Source organism: Lepisosteus platostomus, chromosome 15, assembly GCF_059453375.1.
Source record: "Lepisosteus platostomus isolate fLepPlt1 chromosome 15, fLepPlt1.hap1, whole genome shotgun sequence".
Taxonomy (NCBI): domain Eukaryota; kingdom Metazoa; phylum Chordata; class Actinopteri; order Semionotiformes; family Lepisosteidae; genus Lepisosteus; species Lepisosteus platostomus.
In genome coordinates, this window is record NC_142625.1 from 13,741,755 (window position 1) to 13,762,948 (window position 21,194).

Consider the following 21,194-nt stretch of genomic DNA (forward strand, 5'->3'; position numbering starts at 1 on the left):
AGAATTTGATACAGTATCACTCCAGAGTGGGCTTGTCTGATACAGTATCACTCCAGAGTGGGCGTGTCTGATACAGTATGACTCCAGTGTGGGTGTGCCTGATACAGTATCACTCCAGTGTGGGCGTGCCTGATACAGTATCACTCCAGAGTGGGCGTGTCTGATACAGTATGACTCCAGTGTGGGCATGTCTGATACAGTATCACTCCAGTGTGGGCGTGTCTGATACAATATCACTCCAGTGTGGACGTGCCTGATACAGTGTCACTCCAGAGTGTCACTCTCATACAGTATGACTCCAGTGTGGACGAATTTGATACAATATCACTCCAATGTGGGCTTGTCTGATACAGTATGACTCCAGTGTGACCATGTCTGATATAGTATCACTCTCATTGTGGGCGTCTCTGGTACAGTTAGTTCTATGACAGTTATAGTTAGTAGTTAGCAAAGGAACAAGTTATAGGTTTATTCCATGCTGAAAAAAAGAAGAAAGAGAACACAACGTTTCGGCCGTGGAGCCTTCTTCAGGCTCCACGGCCGAAACGTTGTGTTCTCTTTCTTCTTTTTTTCAGCATGGAATAAACCTATAACTTGTTCCTTTGCAGCCTACGCATGCTGACGCAGCTACCCACCTGAACTATAGTTAGTAGTTAGTTGACAGTCAGAAATAATTGGTGAGGAGAGTTTGTTTAATGTCATATACTGTATGCTGAAGTTGTACCCTTGAAGTCGGGTATCCAGGATTGACTGAAGAAACAAGTCAAATAAAAGTATAAATCGGATCAATTAAATTAGCATTTGACACTGGAGATGAAAAACTTTCAGCAGATTCAGTGTTCCTCCAGGACCCCAGATAGGAACCGCTGCTCTGCAGTTTAATACTTAACACATTTCGGAAAAATCGAAATAGGTCTCTACGGAATGTAAGTAATGCTGTCAGTAGCCTCATCCATTGTCACCAATCGTGTTTAAAAACAGGTCAGAGCGAATTATCATCACTTCACTCCAGTCCTGGGAAACAGACAGTGTGACTGCAGAGGGTGAGCCCTCTGGATTACACGATGAGAAACGCAGCCTGGCTAATCAGCTCAAATGAGAGAGGCAAATGCCAAGAAATGCTCACTAACATAAGAATAAATAAACAAAATCTGATGTGTCTGGCTTTATCTAATCCCCAAGGTGCTTCTGCAAATCGGTGGCACTTTATTGAAATGAAACATCAGATTCAGATTCAAAGACAACCTATATATGAAGCTGAACTCTCAATATTATGTGAGTTTAATCACCAGTGTTGACCTTCAATCACTTTTTTCCCAATTGCACAACTTATTTATTCATGAAATAACAAGATGGGTCTTGGAAGTTTACCTGTCAATCCTGCAGTTTGTTATCACACAATGTGCAAGATTTTTGTCCTTTGCCTAGGAACTAAAAATGGATGCTGGAGATAAAAATATAAAACTTTGGGATATCATCCAATTTCTCTAGAGTACAGTACATTCCACAAGCATTTGTCAGTTTGCTGTGGCATAGTGTTCTCTTGTGTCAGATGTCTGATCACAGCCTGGTGCCTTCGTTTGTTTAAATATACCAGCCTATATAGCTGGCCTGAAAAACAAATTCCTGCAAGGGACTAAGCAATCTAGACCACAGATCTGCCAGTGTGAGATCCCAAACGTGGGTGTAGTGGTTCCTGCCCGTAGTGGCTGTTTACTCCCAGATGGGGTTCATGTCACAATGCGTAGTTTAGGACCCTGTGCAGACGGTATAATCCGGAAGTGACTGGAACAAGACTTCTAGGGAATCGCAGCAGGAGCAGGGTGGGAAGACAGACAGGAGGGCGTGGCCCGGGCAAACAAGAATCCAAAAGGGAAAAACAGGGCACAATCCAAAGTCCAGGTAGCCGGGAGGACAAAACAGGGAGCAGATGCTTGAAATCAACTAAAACACGAAAGGGCAGGAGAGCCCTTAAGAGGAGGGATTACGATCGTGACAGTTCATGTAAGGATCATCTAAATATTGTACAGTGTAAAGCAAGAAGGAAGTCCAGCTGTACCAAAAGACAGTTTGTTTCTTTAAAAAGAAACAGCCTGTTTTTTTTTTTAAGGAACAGCCATGAGAAGCATATTGGCAGTCGCTCGGCTCAGGACAGATTGTTACTCTGCGCTGGCCAAGTGCCGTAAAACTGCCAACCAGCACTAGGTGGGCATGACTGATTCTGACCTGAATAAGAGAATTTCTGCGAAGACATCACTTTAACACTGCCAGTACCTCCTCCAGGCTTTCGCCAACACAGGACAAATGTCTCGTGCACAAGAATCTTCAGCTTGATGACAGGATTGCTGACGGATAGTGACAAAGGACAGAGGGCTCTAAAATTTCGACTTACACTGTGAGTCTGATGACGGGCCCTGCGACACTGTTACAGTGCTTCTGGGAGTTTTATATGGCCGATATTCTGATGTTACACATGGCCCCGTGATTTCTGAAAGGCTTCCGAGACAGGAAATTTGAACTCAAGCCTTCGAGGAAGTGGTGACGTGCTACATTTGTATTCAGCCAGTTCTGACAGCGATGGATGCAGAATTCTAATCCGTTTTCCTGTACCACTGCGAAATAGCACATAGCAAATTTTATTTTCATTTCGATTTACCTGTCAAGTGGCTGTGTGTATAAAGTTCCAGAAGAAAGAAAGGATTCCAAGCTCTTTGTCTCAGCAAATGCTTACCTGATAAAACCCATGGCTGACTTGGTAGACTTAGACTTAGACTGCGATCAGCTTGCAAAAACAAGGGTTCAATAACGTGCCTGCTTTTCGCTGGCATGTTCCTGATACTAATTAAGCCTCAGATGTGCTAGGTCTGTGTCAACCACATCACACAAGATACCACTCCTAACATGCTGGTAGGAGGAAGGCTGTAGACACCAGGTTATCTTTTTCAGCAAATGTGTGGAGTGTGCTGTACTGTATTTTGTAGCTTCCTTGTGTCTGCACTGTATTTAGTTTGACCCTGTATTTAAACCACAGTTCTCTAAGTGCCCGAGCTGTTTTGCTCAAACAAGTATCAAACGCAGCAAGGGGAAAAGCTGGTCCTCAAACACACAAGCCTCAAACGCAAACGAGAGCTGAAGGAAGTAATATCACCATGACTAGCTCGTTATACTCATTCTGCCATATATCGGTAAGCCAATCAATCAATGTGGGTGAAGAAATGCTCATGGTACTGTACATTTCAGTACACTCCGGCAACAATGTCACCGCCTCGACTATAAATAGCTCTGAGCTGTTGTTTTCTGGCACCCATCAGTTTGAACACAGCACACAGCCCCTGAGATCAGGGGAAAGGGCTGATTATTCAGCTGGGCTGTGACACCACAGTGACAGTTTCTCAAAGACTCCCAGCTGTTTCCTCCATCTCGCTGCGCTTTCTGTGTTGGAGTCAAGAGCGGCGAAAAGTGTCATGTTTGTTAGCGCCGAGAGCTGTAAGCACACAAAGCAAATGAACTGACCTAGTAAATCTCAGCGCTTTGCTGGGTCTCTCCGTTATCTTTCTAGACTCAGCATCTAGCCTGCTTCCCTGCTCGGTATGCAGCTGCTTCACAGATTTGTGTAAATAAAAATCACCCATCCTTAAGCCATTTACCTTCTGCGCTACTGCTTATAGCTGATGTTAATGCAGACATCTAGAGCACAGGGATATACAATAAGAAAGGTCACAGATGAGAGAAGATTTGACCCATCTTCATATTTGGCTACTAATAGAGAGTTTATCCACAGACCTCACCAGGTGTGGATTCCAATGAATACAAATGAATCGGTCATTTAGATTGTTCATTCCAGAGGTCAAGAGCTTTGTGGAATGTATTGCCTTCGATTTTCGGTAATAAATACTCCGTCAAATAAATGCTTGTGTACCGGTTCTTGGGGTCTCCGCCCTTGCCCTGCCAGTTTGTCCCTCACTGCCTGGGCGTGAACCCAGGTCTCTGGCGTCACGCAAGAGGGAACTTGCCGGCTAAGCTAAAGGAGACCTCCCTCAGCCCGGGCGGCTGAGATCCCTGTTATACACAGGGGTATATTCCTTACGTTTTGTGTCCTTTTGGTCCCCATCTCCCAGTTCAAACTGAGGAACATTCACAGACATTAGGAACTCTCTTGCTGAGTGTGTTGGCCCTTTGCAGGTGGTAGAACAGCTTGAACAGCACACGGACAGGTATTCCGTAGGGTTTGGAAATACTCGCAGCCCTTTCCAATCTCGATCTCAGTATCGACTTCAGTCGAGTTGGTATAAGGGTAGTGATGTGCGGGATCTAACTGCATATTCCAGTTTTCCGATAGGACTGAGATCTGGGAATCTACCCATGCATTGAGTGCCATGGATGCTGTCTATATAGTGGACTAGGGGTTCCTACTATTTTGGCCTGTGACTGCAGTTGTTCTGGTTCTCTTTGTCAGTTCCTTGTAAGATTTCAAACTCCTGAAACAAAATCGAATTACGTCTTCTTGTTCCTGTTCTTGTTCCTTCTTGTGCCAGTGTGTTAAAGGCATGCTGCACACATGGGACCTGTGTGCTGAAGGTGTTGCCCACATGTTGTCTACATGTTGCTCATGTGTTGCCTTGGTATTGCCCACATGTGGCCCATGAGTTGCCCATGTGTTGTCCATGCGTTGCTCGTGTGTTGCCTATGTGTTGCCTACATGTGGCCCATGAGTTTCCCATGTGTTGCTTACATGTTGCCTATGTGTTGCCCATGACTTGCCCAAATGTTGCTCATGTGTTCCAGGCACGGGAGCTGGAGGGCAGCCGTCAGTACGAGGAGACGAGTGAATCGGTGTTCAGTGAGGCCGACTCCCAAGCAGTGGAGGCGTTGGACCTGCCCCTGCCCACCTGCTTTCGATCGCGGAGCCACAGCTACCTGCGCGCCATCCAGGCCGGCTGCTCGCAGGACGAGGACACTGCCTCTGTGGGCTCCGAGTCGCCCCCGCCCTCTGCCACCACCGTGCGCACCTACAGCATCAGCACCAGTGAGTGGGCAGGCTGGGGGCAAGTAACAGGGGTTACTTTCAGACATGCTCACTACAGTTAATAGCTGGAATAGTGCCTTTGTAACCAGGTGATGAGGTGTGGGGCACCGGGGTCAGGAATAGCACCAGGAATAGACTCTCGCTACCAGCCAGCTGTATGCCTGACTTGTACATATCTCTGGTAACCCTCCCGTGTTTTTTTCTCATTTTTTAGGTAAGACCCGTAGACCCAAAGTAATGAGGCTTTTTTGAAAAAAAGGTCTGTAGTTGTATGTTTACCAATGTCAATGTTTCGGTTTAAAGTTTTACTGGTTTGTATTTGTTTTAAGGGTATCAAGAGTGTATATCTGGGGCTGCTGCAGATGGTCAGAGATGAAATACAGAACTTCGTTAGCTAATTGTGTTAAGTTGATTGGTGAAAAGTGACTGTGTGTGTTGTGAGTTGAGGGTATTGTAATAGTAATATCAGAAAAGATTATGTCTTGTCGTGTTTAACGGCTTATGTTATAGTACATGTTTTAAACAAGGGAAAATGACATGCAAGAGAGTTTGAGTGAGACCCTCACTACCAGCCTGCTGTACGCCTGACTTGTACATATCTCTGGTTACTCATGGAAATATATATATAGTGTAACGTGACATGATCATTCTGGATAAAACATGATAGGAAGTACAGTAACATGGTAAGGCTAATGAAAATTCAAATTGTTGGGATTTGAGGGTTTGTATCATAACTGGATGCAAAACACCCAAGAATGCTTATAACCCTTGTTATAAGGGGGTGATAGCTGTTCTTTAGGAATTGAGTAGACTCTGTACAAAGTGGCATTTTGGACAGTTGAGGACAATTTTGGCATTTTGGACAATTCAGCTATCAAGTCTTACAGGTGTGCTGGGATGGAATTGCAGATCTGTGCTTTGAGCTGGTCGCTGCCCTGAATGTTGGGTCAAGCTGTTGCAGGTTTACTGCTGGATTAGTGTGGTTTATTGGCAATATTAAAATCTTGTCTGTTTTGATGTTATTTGCTAATTTTTGTTGTTTAAAATCAGGAAAAGGACATTAGTTTCTTCTTGCACTAAAAACAACACCTTTTTTTATTGGACACTATGCCCAGTATTGAATCCATTTTGGAAGGCAGAGCAGTCTTCATGAAGATGTAACTGATGGGAAAAGACATTTACTTCCTTTAATCCCTTCATTAGCTTTAGGGCATATTACTAAAATGATTCATTCTGTACTGTAATGAGATCAAACGCAAGATGAATCACAGAGCTGTAATCCAAATCTGTGGGAATGGACTCTAATGGGTGTCACGCCAAAGTCACAAAAGGGCGTTTGATCTTATGCAAAGAAAATGGAAACACACAATTGCAATATTGGAGTAATAACAATGGGTTTGAGACTCTGGGATGCGAACAGACAGAAGCAATTGTTTTCACTCAGAAAAAAAAAGATGTACAGACTTTTTTGTAGAGTTAGATTAAGCGACAAGTGTTGGATGACCTGACAATTGAATATAACTCATCCTCTTCTTTCTGAGAAAAATCCAGTTGAGTGACTGTTATGAGATACTATATATGAGATATGGCCAGCAGCCATATCACTCTGCAACTCAGAACTGGCAGCCCACTGAAGCTCAGCAGGTGTGAGCCTGGTCAGTACCTGGATGGCACACCTCCTGGGAAAAACTAAGGTTGCTGCTGGAAGAAGTGTTAGTTGGGCCAGCAGGGGGCGCTCACTCTTCGGCCCATATGAGTCCTAATGCCCCAGTATAGTGCTAGGGACACTATACTGTAAACAAGCGCCGTCCTTCGGATGAGACGTAAAACCGAGGTCCTGACTCACTGCGGTCATTAAAAATCCCAGGGCGCTTCTCGAAAAGAGTAGGGGTGTAACCCCGGCGTCCTGGCCAAATTTCCCATTGGCCCTTACCAATCATGGCCTTCTAATAATCCCCATCTATGAATTGGCTTCATTACTATGCTCTCCTCCCCACTGATTGCTGATGTGTGGTGAGTGTTCTGGCGCACTATGGCTGCCGTCGCATCATCCAGGTGGTGCTGCACATTGGTGGTGGTGGAGGGGAGTCCCCATTACCTGTAAAGCGCTTTGAGTGGAGTGTCCAGAAAAGCGCTATATAAGTGTAAGTAATTATTATTATTATTATTATTATTATTATTATTATTATTATTATTATTATTACTATTATTATTATTTTGAAGAGTCCCAGCCAATCTGGGAGGGCCTTAAAGCATAAACACGTGCCCTGTATTCTCATTTTATTACTATAAACCGGAAGGCAAAGATGGTTAACAGAGCCTGATAAGCCAGTCAGAAGGCTCTCGGAATGCATTCTATTCCCACAAAAGCCTCTGCAATGCCCCCAAGAGAGAATTTCTAACCTCATTGGAGGAGAGGGGTCTCCTACCTGCGGTCTCTATGAGGGAGCTGCTGCAGGGTTGAGCAGCTGGCTGATATTTCCAGGCTCTGCAGCTTCTGCTCTGCCTAAAGCACTCTGACAGGCTCCCACTCACACAGAGACTGACCCACATTCTACAGCAGAGGCAGCTAAGCGGGAGATGGGATGCACACACACACACCTCTGGGTCATTAAACTCTGCTTGGCAGGGTAGGCTCCACAGCAGGCCAGGCCACCCCTAGCTAATTAATATTTAAAGCTGGGATCACGTATTGCACGTGGACCGTCAGAGCTGTGCTTTAAAACAACCAGTCCACTCCGTGAGAGAGCTGTCTCGCTCTTCAGGTGCGCAACCTGTTGCCAGCTGGGGAAAACCCCAGGAGAGCTGACGTTAGGCAATCTAAAAAAAAAGTGCTGAATCTCTTTCATGTCCGAAAGAGATCCTGGGAGTATTGCGAGCATTTTTTTGTGTGTTTCTTCAAAACACAAACAGATTGATCTTCCCAGTTGTCAACCTATGGGCAAGCTGCCCACTAAATTAATTAACTAGGGGGCGGGCAACTTGCCCGAAGAGAACAGCAGACCGAAGTCTTACTCAGAGCTTTCAGGAATGAAAGCTGAACTTTGGTGAGCTAAAAAAGAAGAACTGGAGTAGAAGATTTAGAAACTTATGTGCAACAATGGCAGATATTTCTACGCGCCCCATGTTTCATATTGGTTTCTGCTGAGCACGAACGATATGACAGGAAATTAGAAAGAAAAAACACAATGTGCCGTACCTCAACACCGTACCTCAACATACCCGTGAGCTCAACATCCAAAAGGTTGTGCTGTTTCTTTCTACTTTTCAGTGCAGAATTAATCTCTACCTATTTCTTTGCAGCCTGCACACACAGACATAGCTCCCTGCTCCAAAACTTTGGCATTTGTCTTTGCTGCAAGTGTCCAACTGTGAACAGAACACACACAGCTCTGTCACATATGAGGAGAAATGCTGTTGTCCTTTAGGGAGTTTTAGGGCAGCCGATTGGAGCAGTGTTTAGTGGAGAGCACAGGAGATTCATGTTCGATCCTACTGGGACGTAGGTCTCATTAGGTCTCTTCTCATTTCAAGTACTTGTACTTAAAGGGGAACTGCAACTCTGTTTTTTTATATTTTTTTCCCAAACCCTGCGGTCAAGACAATGTTAATAGATAATTTGTAAAGAATGTAATTCCATTGTCATCTAAAAATGTTAAAACTGAGAGATTATGATCTAATTTAGATGTGGCTATAGGCCTTTTGTGTTATAAATAGAACAATTAAAGGGAGAAACGTTTTGTGGTCAGATTTCACCAAGTGGAGTGAAGAAGGCTTTGAGATTCCTCATTTGTCTGGACAACTATTTGAGGTGGTGGGGGGAAGACCTCCTTTGTGCACAACTCCAGCTCAGGGTTGTTCAAATTGAAGCTTTTCTTACCAGAAAGAGTGTATCTGGAAAGGCGAGAAATGAAGTTTCATATGGACTCCAGTGTAGAGACTGACAGAATCTGCAGCTGTCCTATGTAATAGTGTAATCTTTAATAGATGGACACTTTCTTATTGTTTCCAAATAAATGCGCACAGAGCTTCATCAAGTAGACAGGTGGTACTGGAATTAAGGAATTAAGTTTTCAGAGGACAAATAAACACATTTCACTTCAAATGCCACACTTTCGTCTCCTGGCAGGTTTGCAGGTTATTTTAGGAAACTGGATCACAAACATCAGCTCTCTCTGCCATCTTTCCCAGAATAAACAAGCCCCAAGCAAAGCTCTGCTTATTGATGATGGCTTTTGTACAATAAAGAGAATAGTCACAGAGAACTGTTAAACCTGACCTTATGACCTTGTCACCCCTGTAAAACAAAGCTGAAGGACCTTTCTCATTAATGATGAGATGCTAACCTAAACAGAAACAGACAGTAACAACCAACTGTATTGATTCTTTGATATTAAAATGACCTTACAGTACTGTGGAGGTGCAAACGTCAAAACAAAAGGCGAACATTGTTTTTGAAAGTGAGTGCCAAATTCTCAGCCCGGTTATTAATTTGTGGTAAAAAAATAAATTCATTCAGATTATGGACAAAATGGCAGATTTCAAATGAAGCACAAAATTGTGAACTTTGTGCAAGCATTGGGTAGTCACCATGTTGTCGTAAAACCCTGGTCTCACCACGGGTGATAGAGAGAGTTTGCGTGACCTGAGACGTGAAGCGGCCCTTCCTGCTCACTAGTCACTGTGATGACTACTGTAACGTGATGTACTGGCGAGTAAGTACAGGTTCTGCAGCAGACATTTCCCCTCAGAAATGTTCCAATGTGATCTGCATGCAGAGTTAACAAGCAAGTAGTGTATGTCAGCAAAACCGTCTGGAAGCTGAGAGCAATATTTCCATTGGATTAAAAGAGATGTATTTACAAGTCTGCTTGTTTACAGTGTAGTAGGGCCACTTCACCTCACAGGAAGTTTTGTTGCCTTGTTCTGAATTGCAGAATATGACACTGAGCATACCTGGAAATGTTGACTATTTGTCTGGAGGTTTTACAACTAACTGTGTACATTTTATTTTACCTGTACTTTTAAATGCACTCATCAATGCTGATTCTTTCTAACCCCAAAATACAAAAACCACAGGGTTGGTGTCTCTGTGTTTTAACCCAGTCACCAAAGCAAGCTGCTGCAGTCTTTACATCTTTCCACAGAACTTGAAAGTGCTACTTTATTTATTTTGCTCAACATTCTTTGTATTATTTGTATTATTTGGGATACAGAAGAATATCTTAGCATGACAGAAATTCCATTTCTATAGTTATTTTCCAAAACCTCCCTAATACAATTTCAAAAGAATATGTACCTAGTTCTAAAGAAGCTCCTATTTTTCTGGGTGGGCTTTAGGTACAATAACACTTTACCTAACACTTATTGTTAACTAAAATATAGATCTATTTTTTTTCTATTGCATATCCATTAGTCTTTTCCACTGTTGTCTGAATTAGATTAATAAATATTTATGTACTATTCAGTGGTAAATGTAGAAACACCTGACAAAGAAAGGGTCTCTAGTGTAATTAAGATAAGCACGGTACTTCAAGATCCAATGGTAGCCAAATTGTGTATATAATAGGAGACGCAGTACAGTACCTGTACAATAGCAGACGCAGGGTATTTAATAGCAGACACTGTGTATGTATGATAGCTGACACAGTGCATTGACATTGTGTACAATGGAACATGTAGTGTGTGCATAACAGCAGACACAGTGCAATGTACAGTTGTAGACTATGTTTGCACATAACAGCAGACTCAATGTGTGTGCAATACCAATCGCAATGGGAGTAGAATAGCAGAGGCAGTGTTTATACAATGGCAGAAGCAGTGTGTGTACAATGGTAGACATACTATATACATAACTGAAGATTCAATGTCTGTACAATAAAAAAATCGCACTGTGTGTATTTATACAATAGCATAAGCAGTGTGTGTACAAAAAAAACACACTGTGTGTACAATAGCAATTGCAGTCTGTGTACAACACTAGACACAGTGTGTATATAATGCCAATATAGTGTGTGTACAATAACACAGTGTATACTATATCAAACACAGAGCATGTACACTAGCAATCGCAGTGTGTGTATTAATCCAGACACAGTGCATGTACAATAGTACACACAGAGGGTGTATAATAGAAAAAACAGTATGTTTATAACACTAGACACAATGTGTACAATGGTAGACATAGTGTGTGTACAATAGTAGAAACAGTGTGTGTACAATAGTAGATGCAGGTAGTGTACAATAGCAGATGCACTGTGTGTACAATAGCAGATGCAGTGTGTGTATCCAATAATAGATGCCGTGTGTGTACAATAGTAGATGCACTTTGTGTATCCAATAATAGATGCAGTGTGTGTACAATAGCAGATGCACTTTGTGTATCCAATAATTGATGCAGTGTGTGTACAATAGTAGATGCACTGTGTGTACAATAGTAGATGCACTTTGTGTATCCAATAATAGATGCAGTGTGTGGACAATAAAAGATGCAGTGTGTGTATCCAATAATAGATGCAGTGTGTGCACAATAGTAGATGCAGTGTGTGTATCCAATAATAAATGCAGTGTGTGTATCCAATAATAGATGCCGTGTGTGTACAATAGCAGACGCAGTGCATGTACAATAGCAGACACAGTGTGTGTACAATAGTAGATGCACTATGTGTATCCAATAATAAATGCAGTGTGTGTATCCAATAATAGATGCAGTGTGTGTACAATAGTAGATGCACTGTGTGTATCCAATAATAGATGCAGTGTGTGTGCAATAGCAGTCGCAGTGTGTGTACAATAGTAGATAGATAGATACTTCATTGATCCCGTGAGGGAAATTGCAGTGCAACAGCAGCTTAACACAGACAACACAGCCACAGTGTAACGAATGATATAATAATAGTACAATACATACAATACAATCAGTACAGTGAGGGGTGCACTAAAAGAGTTACTCACAGTCCGGACACACAAAGAACAAACTAGAACAGAACAGTACACAGAAAAATCATATCACACATATGAATATAAATATAGATATAAATATAGATGTAAATATAGATATAGATATAAATGTATTGCACAGGTCCCTGGCATATATTGCACAAAAAACAGTTGTAAATGGGAAAAGAAAAAGAAAGAGAACAGATGTAGCAGTAGATGTGTAGATGCGTTCAGTCCAGAAACAGGTCACTGTCAATGTTGCCTCTGCCCAGACACAAGATGGATGCGTTGTACAGTCTTATGGCAGAAGGCAAGAATGACCTCCTGTAGCGCTTCCTGTCGCACCGTGGATGAATCAGTCTATTGCTGAACGTGCTCTTCATTTCTGCAAGCCTGTCATAGAGGTGATGGGAGATGTTGTCCATGATTGCCTCTAGTTTGGACATCATTCTCCTCTCAGCCACTACCTCCAAGGGGTCCAGGTTAGACCCAATGACAGAGCTTGCTCTCCTGATGAGCTTGTTCAGCCTTTTAGAATCCACTGCTCTAATCCCAGGGCACCAGCATACCACTGCGTAGAAAATGGCGCTCGCTACCACCGACTGATAGAACATATGAAGTATCTTACTACATACATTGAAGGACCTGAGCCTCCTCAAGAAGTAAAGTCAGCTCTGTCCCTTCTTATAGATGGCCTCGATGTTCTTAGACCATTCCAGTCTATCGTCGATGTGCACTCCCAGGTACTTGTACGAGTCCACCATCTCCACGCCACTCCCATGGATGTAGACAGGAGTAGGTTTGACCTTTTTCCTCCTGAAATCTACCACCAGTTCCTTTGTCTTTGTTACATTCAGTTCCAAGTGGTTCATCCCACACCACTCCACAAAGCTGCTGACCAGTCCTCTGTACTCCTCCTCCTGCTCACCCTTGATACATCCCACAATTGCAGAGTCATCTGAGAACTTCTGCAGGTGGCATGACTTTGAGTTGTACTTAAAGTCCGAAGTATAGAGGGTGAAGAGGAATGGAGAAAGAACTGTCCCTTGAGGTGCCCCTGTGTTACTCACTACCTGTTCAGACACACAGTTCTGAAGTCTCACAGACTGTGGTCTGCCTGTCAGGTAGTCAGTGATCCACGAGGTCATGGAGGCATCGACTTGCATCTCCTCCAGCTTCCTCCTTAGAAGTAAGGGCTGGATGGTATTGAAGGCACTGGAGAAGTCGAAAAACATGATTCTTACAGTGTTGCCAGCTCTGTCCAGGTGTGAGTAGGCCCTTTGCAGCATGTAGATGATCGCATCCTCCACACCAACATTGGGCTGGTAGGCAAACTGTAGGGTGTCAAGTGATGAGCCGACCAGGGGTCTCAGGTGGGATAAGACCAGCCTCTCCAGTGTCTTCATGACGTGAGAAGTCAGTGCAACTGGTCTGTAGATGCACTGTGTGTATCCAATAATAAATGCAGTGTGTGTACAACAGTAGATGCAGTGTGTGTACAATAGCAGATGCACTTTGTGTATCCAATAACAAATGCAGTGTGTGTATCCAATAATAGATGCAGCGTGTGTACAATAGCAGATGCAGTGTGTGTATCCAATAATAAATGCAGTGTGTGTACAATAGCAGAAACAGTGTGTGTACAATAGGAGACGCAGTGTGTTTACAATAATAGATGCAGTGTGTGCAATAGCAGCTGCAGTGTGTGTACAATAGTAGATGCACTGTGTGTATCCAATAATAGATGCAGTGTGTGTACAATAGCAGGTGCAGTGCGTTACAATAGCAGACACAGTGTGTGTACAATAGCAGACGCACTGTGTATATCCATTAATAGATGCAGTGTGTGCACAATAGTAGATGCAGTGTGTGTATCCAATAATAGATGCAGTGCTTGTACAATAGCAGACGCAGTGTGTGTACAATAGCCTATGCTGTTATATACCATTGTGTACAATTTAAGTTCCATTTCCGTTACAACTGAGAAGAAATACTGTGACAGCTTGTGCTGACATTAAGAGGCGATCTAGTAATAAAGGAAGAAAGCAAATGAGGCAGAAATAATTTCATGCATATTAAAGAAGATCCAGAACAGATTAAGAAACTTGCAATGCCTGACAGATGGCTGTGAATTATCCATCATCCTTTTGATGAAGCCTTCTTACAGTTGTGCACTGCTTCTGTGCAATCTTTATGGATGAGGGTTATTTAGTCAGGAGATGAGTGCCTTTAGAATTTAATCATCTTCTGTATTATCTTGTAGTGTTTTTATGCAAGAATAATTGCACAGATAGTTGGGCTGCGCGAACAACTGGCTCGTTTTTGTAACTGTGGGGTTTTTGGTATGTTTGGACTTCAGAAGTATGTTTTCATGGTGAAGTTCATGGTGTTGCTATCTTCACTCGTTCAAGATGGCAGAACTACGCGTCATTCCCGTGATATCAAAGGGTTCGTGTCACTAAGGGCTGGAAATAAAATCCCTTTTTTACGTCGCCGGACGAAATAATGCAGTCGATACAGAGTGCTGCGCAGCCGCACTCCAATCTAACTTGTGACCAAATACACAATGAATACACATTGTGCTTTAATGAACAGACTTTTAAAGCGTGAATCCTATTAAAAGAATTCCTTGGCCTCCCTGACAAACACCACCAATTTTGCTTGTACAGTAATTTAATTATATCTAGTGTTTTAAAGCACCGTTATTTTTCCCAAGCCCATCGATAGCGCCACCCTCACCGTAGGCATTTTCTTTTACCACAGGCTGGAATACTGGCAGCTGAAAGAGCAAATATATTCGTCTTCTGTCTGTTTTACGTTGGAATTTGAACCTATAAAGACGCTTCATGGGCGGGAGAAGTAATTATGAACCAATAGAAACTCGGGAAAGGCGGGCTCCTGCTAACGTCCCTCCAATGAGAGAATAGATGTTGGGAGGGGACGACTGGAAAGGCGAGGGCGTGTCTGATAGCGTGAGAGAGAGGCGTTGACAAAGATGCATAACAGCCAATAATCATGTAGACAGACAAACAGTAGCCAATGACATAGAAGCGTGTCTGGAATTATTTTGACGTCCCTCATTAGGGCAGGGTCTCTCTCGTTTACGACCAATCACACGCGAATATGGGCGGGATTGAAGGTACCTATAGTCCAATCAGAGTCAAGATTAGCCGAGTGTACGAAAGGTCTCCTCCAATAGTGTGAGTCCAAGGTGTTTCTTAATGGCCCCTTTCTTTCCGCGACGTGGAGCTGAGAGTTGAAAATGGAGCAGATTTGTAAAAATTACGAAAATACGAACGCGAAACACGGATTACTTGCCGTTTAAGGGGATTTTCTGTGCAAGGATTATTCGCTACCTGGCATTGCAGGATGCTCAATTTGTGGAATCAGCCATCGATCATCAATCAAAGAATATATGTGAGTCTGAATTTGGTAATTCATACATTCTCAAAGGCTCGCTTGGTGCCTAATTATTTTATTGTTGGCATATTGCATATTTGTTAGAGAACGGTACCTCTCTCATACATAAGTGGTTACTGTAATGAGAATCCTTTTTGCTGGATCGAAAGTATTTGGGGTGGGAGATACTTTACCTGGAATTCTGTACAATAACGGTAGTACAAAACGCGGATTCCCCCAAAAGCACAATAGTACAAGTCAGCTCTCAAGTCTTTTGTATGATGGTGATGTCTTGGCGCTTTGTGTGAGCGATCTTATTCTAATGTGAAGTCGAGAATCATCAGATTTGGTAATCGAATCGGCTAATCGGAGCAACTGTCTGGCCACAGATGAAGAACACTTTTCATTACATTGTGGCTATATGACACCTTCTCCTGGATTAGTAAGAATTCGGCATATTGCGGGGAACAAATGCCCGCTGTGCTTATTTTTCGTGCTGCTGGTTTAGTTCAGGAGGGGCCAGTTGAGTTAAAAACTAGCGTGTGGAGGGGTGCGCGGTTCTCAGTGCGGTGCCTTGTGGAGGCTGGCGAGAACCCCTGAAGTCGTTTTCCCCGGCGCTTGTGCGTCGAGATCGGGCTGTCCGCGTTGTGAGCTGTAGTACTCTCGTAGCCCCCGCTCGGCGTGTGCCACCCGAGAGGCGCCGTGCAGCCCTTTCTGAATGAAACACCCAGGAGACGAGTCGTGGATCAACCCGCGTCTCTTATTGGGGGGGTTTAACCGCTGGCAAGTGAGAAAGACTAACCATCTCTGTCACACGTGGAGAAGTGGAGGTCAAGAGCCAGTCCCAAACATCTATGCGTTGCAAGCATTTCGTATTGGGTTTTTATTTTTATTTTTTACACGGGTAACATGTCTTAACGTGTTCTTAAACGTTTTTAAATACAATTGTGTTACACGGCGTTTACATCACGGGCATTGATGCACTGCACAGATACTCAGTCGTTCTCAGCCAGGGGATGTGTCTGTCCTTTCTGCATAGTGGATGTGGGATGTTAACACGTGTACCGGTCTCCGTGTTTAGAGTCCGTCTGGTGAGCATGCTTATAGACCTCTTACGTCTGCGTGGACGGAAGGTGGTGTTTTTAATGTTGGAAGCAGAACTGTGTAAGTGGTTGTTAATATTCGACAGTAATTAAAAAAGAAAGCTTTTTTTTTTGTCAGAGCAGCAAGTGTGCGCCGGACACGTGTTGCTGTCCGGAGTGGCTCTTTAATTCGGTGCGGCCGGCCGCCACAAGGGGGCGCTGTGTCGTCGGACGCCACGCCTCTTCCTTCGGTGCCGAAGGCCGGTGTGTAGGGACTATTTCCTGCACTCTCTCTCTCAATAGAAAGAAAATCGGAGCTCGTCTCCTTCGTGTTTTCCGCTGTCTCTCCGTGGGGGCCGAGGGCGAGGCACGAGTGTGGACTGATTGGATCCCTTTCCGGAGGCGAGGGGACGACTTTTTGCTCTCGACCACAAAACGGGACTCTCGCTTCGGAGGCGGGGGTGAGCCGTTTAAGCAGAAGAGCAGTTCGCGGCTATATCTACAAGGTCGGTGTCCCCCGGGGTTCGTGAAACTCTGTAGCGGCAGTGACCACATCGCTGGGTCAGGGTACCGTGGATCTCACCCCGCAGCTGGCGGAGTGGGGCTTAAATCTAGTGTCTGAAATATGTCGCTCCCTGCTTTACGGAGTTGAATGTTACTGTACCAATTCTGCAAAGCGTTGAAATATCGGCTACAACGAGCTGATTCTTTTTTCAAGGTGCTCTTCAGGATGTCTGTGGTTACGGTCTGTGACTTGGAAATCTGCGAGACACTTCGCTGTAACAGTCAGTAACTCCGTCTGCGGGATGCTCTCATTTTGTTATCGTTTTAGGAGACGAAGTCGAAGCTGTGATACGTATTGACGATGTGTAGCGATTGCGGGATTATTCATTTACAAATATTCCTTTGCAAAGTCTCCTGCGGGCAGGGTTCTGTTCTTTTTAGAACAAGACGCTGTACTGAAGCGCCTCAGGTACCTTTGCGGGGGGGGGGCGTGTTAGACTGCGAGCTCATCCACTCGTGTTCGTGCTTCAGGGGGACACAGGGCGAGCGCGCCGGGACTCCCAAGCGCGAGCCGCATTCCCCTTTGCCAGGTGTGTCCGTTCCGAGTTCCGCTCGGGACGCCGAACGCGAGCGGCTCGGGTCGCTGGGATGCGGAGAGGTGACGTGCTGTTGGCGGTTCAGCCAGTTTTACGGCAGCCCGACACGCTGGTAGCCTAGCAACCCCGGACCCTGGGAGGCAGTGCCAGGCGCGCAGGTGAGCTGCGCTGCGCACGGGGCACTGGAGCGAGACCTTCCAATAGTCGTTCAGTCCCCGATCAGGGATGTGTCTGACGTCAGCGCTGGTGTTTTGATCTCATTAATACATAACGTACAGCAACAGTTCTTGATGCTGTTTTTGTTATGGAGAGTATTGGTTTGCTTGTATGGTGCGACATGCCGGTATCAAAAATGAAAATAAAAACTAGTTTTTATCAAGATAATTGCGTAAAAAGTGTTTTTCGAAATTAACGATTGTTTTTTAACTGTCCTATTGCAGTTGCGCATATTGAATATTTCACTGTGTGCTTTCGGGCTCGGCTAGTATGGAGCTTGAGCCCATGAAACGGTGGTTCTTTTCCCTAACACAGGTACACCCTCAAACAGTTGGTGTAGCCGGACACATGCTGGAGGCCTGCGTCCGAGTCCGGCGGGCAAATCGCTCTTTTCCACTTCCGGGACTCCTGTTAGCAGCTAGGAACTGCCCCTGTTGCGACAACAAGACTTCAAAGTGATTAGAAACCAGAAATAACTCCAGGGGCTGCTGAAATGTACGGCGAGTTCTGCTCTCATCCTTGGTCATTCCTACCTCCATCCCATATACCTCCCATTGAATCTGAAATGTAATTTCCATCTGTCAAAATCAGTTCCTGTTCAGGCTGGCTTTACAAATGAATTGACATGTTGGCGTTATTTTTGGTGGAGAAACCCATTCCACTGTAGCATTAGGCCCATAATTGTTTGCATTTAACCGTTTGCATGTGCTTAATGTTGCACATTTGAAAGTTGTACCATCAGCAGCGCTGCGGTCATGATCGAATAATTAAGGCCCTTTTAGCTCATTACTAAGCCTGTCGGATTCCACAAGTCTCGTGAGCCAGCTCATGAAGATAAATTGTGTAGTAGACAAAGCGGGCTCTGAACCCAGTAGCATGGTAGCAGAGCTAGTGTACAGGTACTACTGTATTTATTGCATATTTCCAGATAGATTTAATGTTTGCATAATCGGCAACAGCACCTCCTCAGTTGAGACAGATATTTGTTTACAGAGTTGGAGTGGCCAAGCCATCGTTTTGTGTGTGAGATGCCCCAGAATGTCTTAGGATGTCTCCTTAACCTTTGTCGCGTGGCTATAAAGACCTCTTCAGCATGGTTGCGTTTACCTTTATGATTTACATACATTTACATCTCTGAACTGGCTTCATCACTGTGCTCTCCTTCCCACTGAGAGCTGGTGTGTGGGGAGCGTTCTGGCGCACTATGGCTGCCGTCGCATCATCCAGGTGGGGCTGCACGCTGGTGGTGGTGGAGGGGAGTCCCCATTACCTGTAAAGCACTTTAAGAGGAGTGTCCAGAGAAGCACTATACAAGTGTATGGAGTTATTAATAATTTTAACATGTTTCCTTGCCTTATTAGACAGGGAATGTGCTTCTTCCATAAATTATGTTCCCTTCATTTTAATCTAAATGACCTTGTGTAACACAAAGAAAGTTGAGTAGTTCCTAGTTTCCTCATCACATAAGTATGTGTTTTTCATAGCCCAAAATCACGCCAGACGTTCTCGTCGCATATGAAGTATGTAGGGTTTGTTTGCTTTTATGAGGTCTTTGATAGCAGTGGTTTTGAAGGAAAAGTGATCATATGGATCTAAAAAAAAAAGTTATTGCAGGTGTCAACAGTGGCATGTTTGACTGTGGGGGTTGTGGGTTAAATGTTAAAAAGTGCTTGTTTAAGCAACAGTTTTTACCCTGGAAAAAGATGCAGTCAAAAAGGCAGTCATCTTAATTTGGTCATTAAAACTGTGAATATTGTTAAAAGAGATTGGTTATTAACAGTACAAAACACTTGATAATATACCATTACACTTGTTAAATTTTGGACCTAATGCTGTGTATTGAATCTGCATTTCTTTTATAGGAATCTGTTGTGGTAAATTTGCCACCAGGGCTGAAATGAGCACAACTAATTTGACAGCACAGATGTCGCAATCACTGTTATATGGGTGTGAAAAGAAATCGGAGATGAATTTGACGTCTTTCGGCACAAAAAGGAACTGTTGTGATTTCTCGGCAGCAAGCGCTAAAGAGCGAGGCGGGATTGGAGAAGCTCTCGCTGATGGTGGGACCCCCACAGGGTCACAGGCCGGCCCACTCACGGCTCGTCAGGTCTCAGGTGGTGTTTTTTTAGTTCAGTGGGTTAATGTATAGAACACCTGCCTTGGATCCAGACTGCAGGGTTTTGTGTTTATGAAGAGCAGTGCTCTTGAAAGTGTAAGTGTGGCTCTTGTTTCCACACCTAAAATGTCAAGTCTTGCTCCAGTGAGAGAGAACGCGGACATAACACCTCCACACCCGAGCTTCTCGGTGAAAGGACGAGCCGCAGAGGAACAGATCACTGAATCATATTGGAACCTCTCCTGGCAAGCAGCGGGCGCAAGGCAGGCTACATTCTGGGTGGGATGCCAGTACATTGCAGGGCACACACACTCACAGAAGGGCCAGTTTTTCCAGAAACCGGTTTACCTACCAGCGTGTCTTTGGATTGTGGGAGGAAACCGGACCACCCAGAGGAAACTCCACACAGAGTGAACCCAGAGCCCCAGCGCTGTGAGGCAGCAGTGCCAACAACTGCGCTTACCTGTGGAAGCGGCCTGCCTTAGAAATAAAACCGTTCCAGTCTCGTGTCCCATCGGGAGTAAAGACGGCACAGAGCACTCTGGGCATCAGGTGTGGCTGCTACTTTTCTTCTGTTTTAATTAATATAATTGTCAGGAAACATATTGTTAAGGTGTCCACCTCTGCTTTGTGTGCCTCATAACCTAATGACTTGGACATCACGAACTATTTCTTTCACATTGCTAGCTGGACTGATGATATTCTATTCTGTGGGCGCCGTATAAATGGCTGACCCTGCGTTCTGACCCCAAGCTTCTCTCTCCTTGTCTGTGTGCCTGTGTGTCTCATGGAGAGCAAGCTGGGGTATGCGAAAAGACAATTCCTAATGCAAGAAATTGTAAAGGGTTAATAAAGTGATGTTATTATTGTTATTGTGACATTGACGGTCTCCGTCAGGTCCTGTTACGTCTTCCGGCGCTCCAAGTCACAACATCTCTGCCCCCGCGGTCTTTATTCCTGATCTGCAGCGGAGCGCGGCACAATTCCTTCTTTCTTTTGTGTGTGGCCGGTTCCGGGTGCTCACCGCCGCCGCCAGGGAGCTGAGGAGACTCGTCCTGGCAATCCTGCGTCTCGAGTCGTCCGCGGTCCGACCTGGCTCCGCGCCCCGTCCTCTCTCTTCCACGACGGGATCGTTTTTGCGCCGGCTGGGCCGCCTTTGAACGCGTTCGGATTCTGCTCCGATAACATCTCCACGCCCGAATGCAAGATTTAAGCAAACAGAGGCGGTTGCCGGGGGTGAGGGTGTGCAGCTGACTGCAGTTTATTACCAGCCCGTCTAGAATAATTGCATTGTCAGCTACATATCAGTTGAG

General features: G+C 44.5%; 1 protein-coding gene across 4 annotated transcripts in view; it reads left to right on the forward strand.

Moving 5' to 3' along the window:
• The window catches only part of LOC148648018 (disks large-associated protein 4-like), a 252,800-nt gene that overhangs the window by 194,217 nt on the left and 37,389 nt on the right, over positions 1 to 21,194 (forward strand). For all 4 annotated transcript variants that reach the window (XM_088608349.1, XM_088608348.1, XM_088608352.1 and 1 more), the window contains one exon: positions 4,786 to 5,026. In XM_088608349.1, coding sequence (XP_088464475.1) covers positions 4,786 to 5,026 — 241 coding nt within the window. The remainder of the gene's footprint in view (positions 1 to 4,785; positions 5,027 to 21,194) is intronic.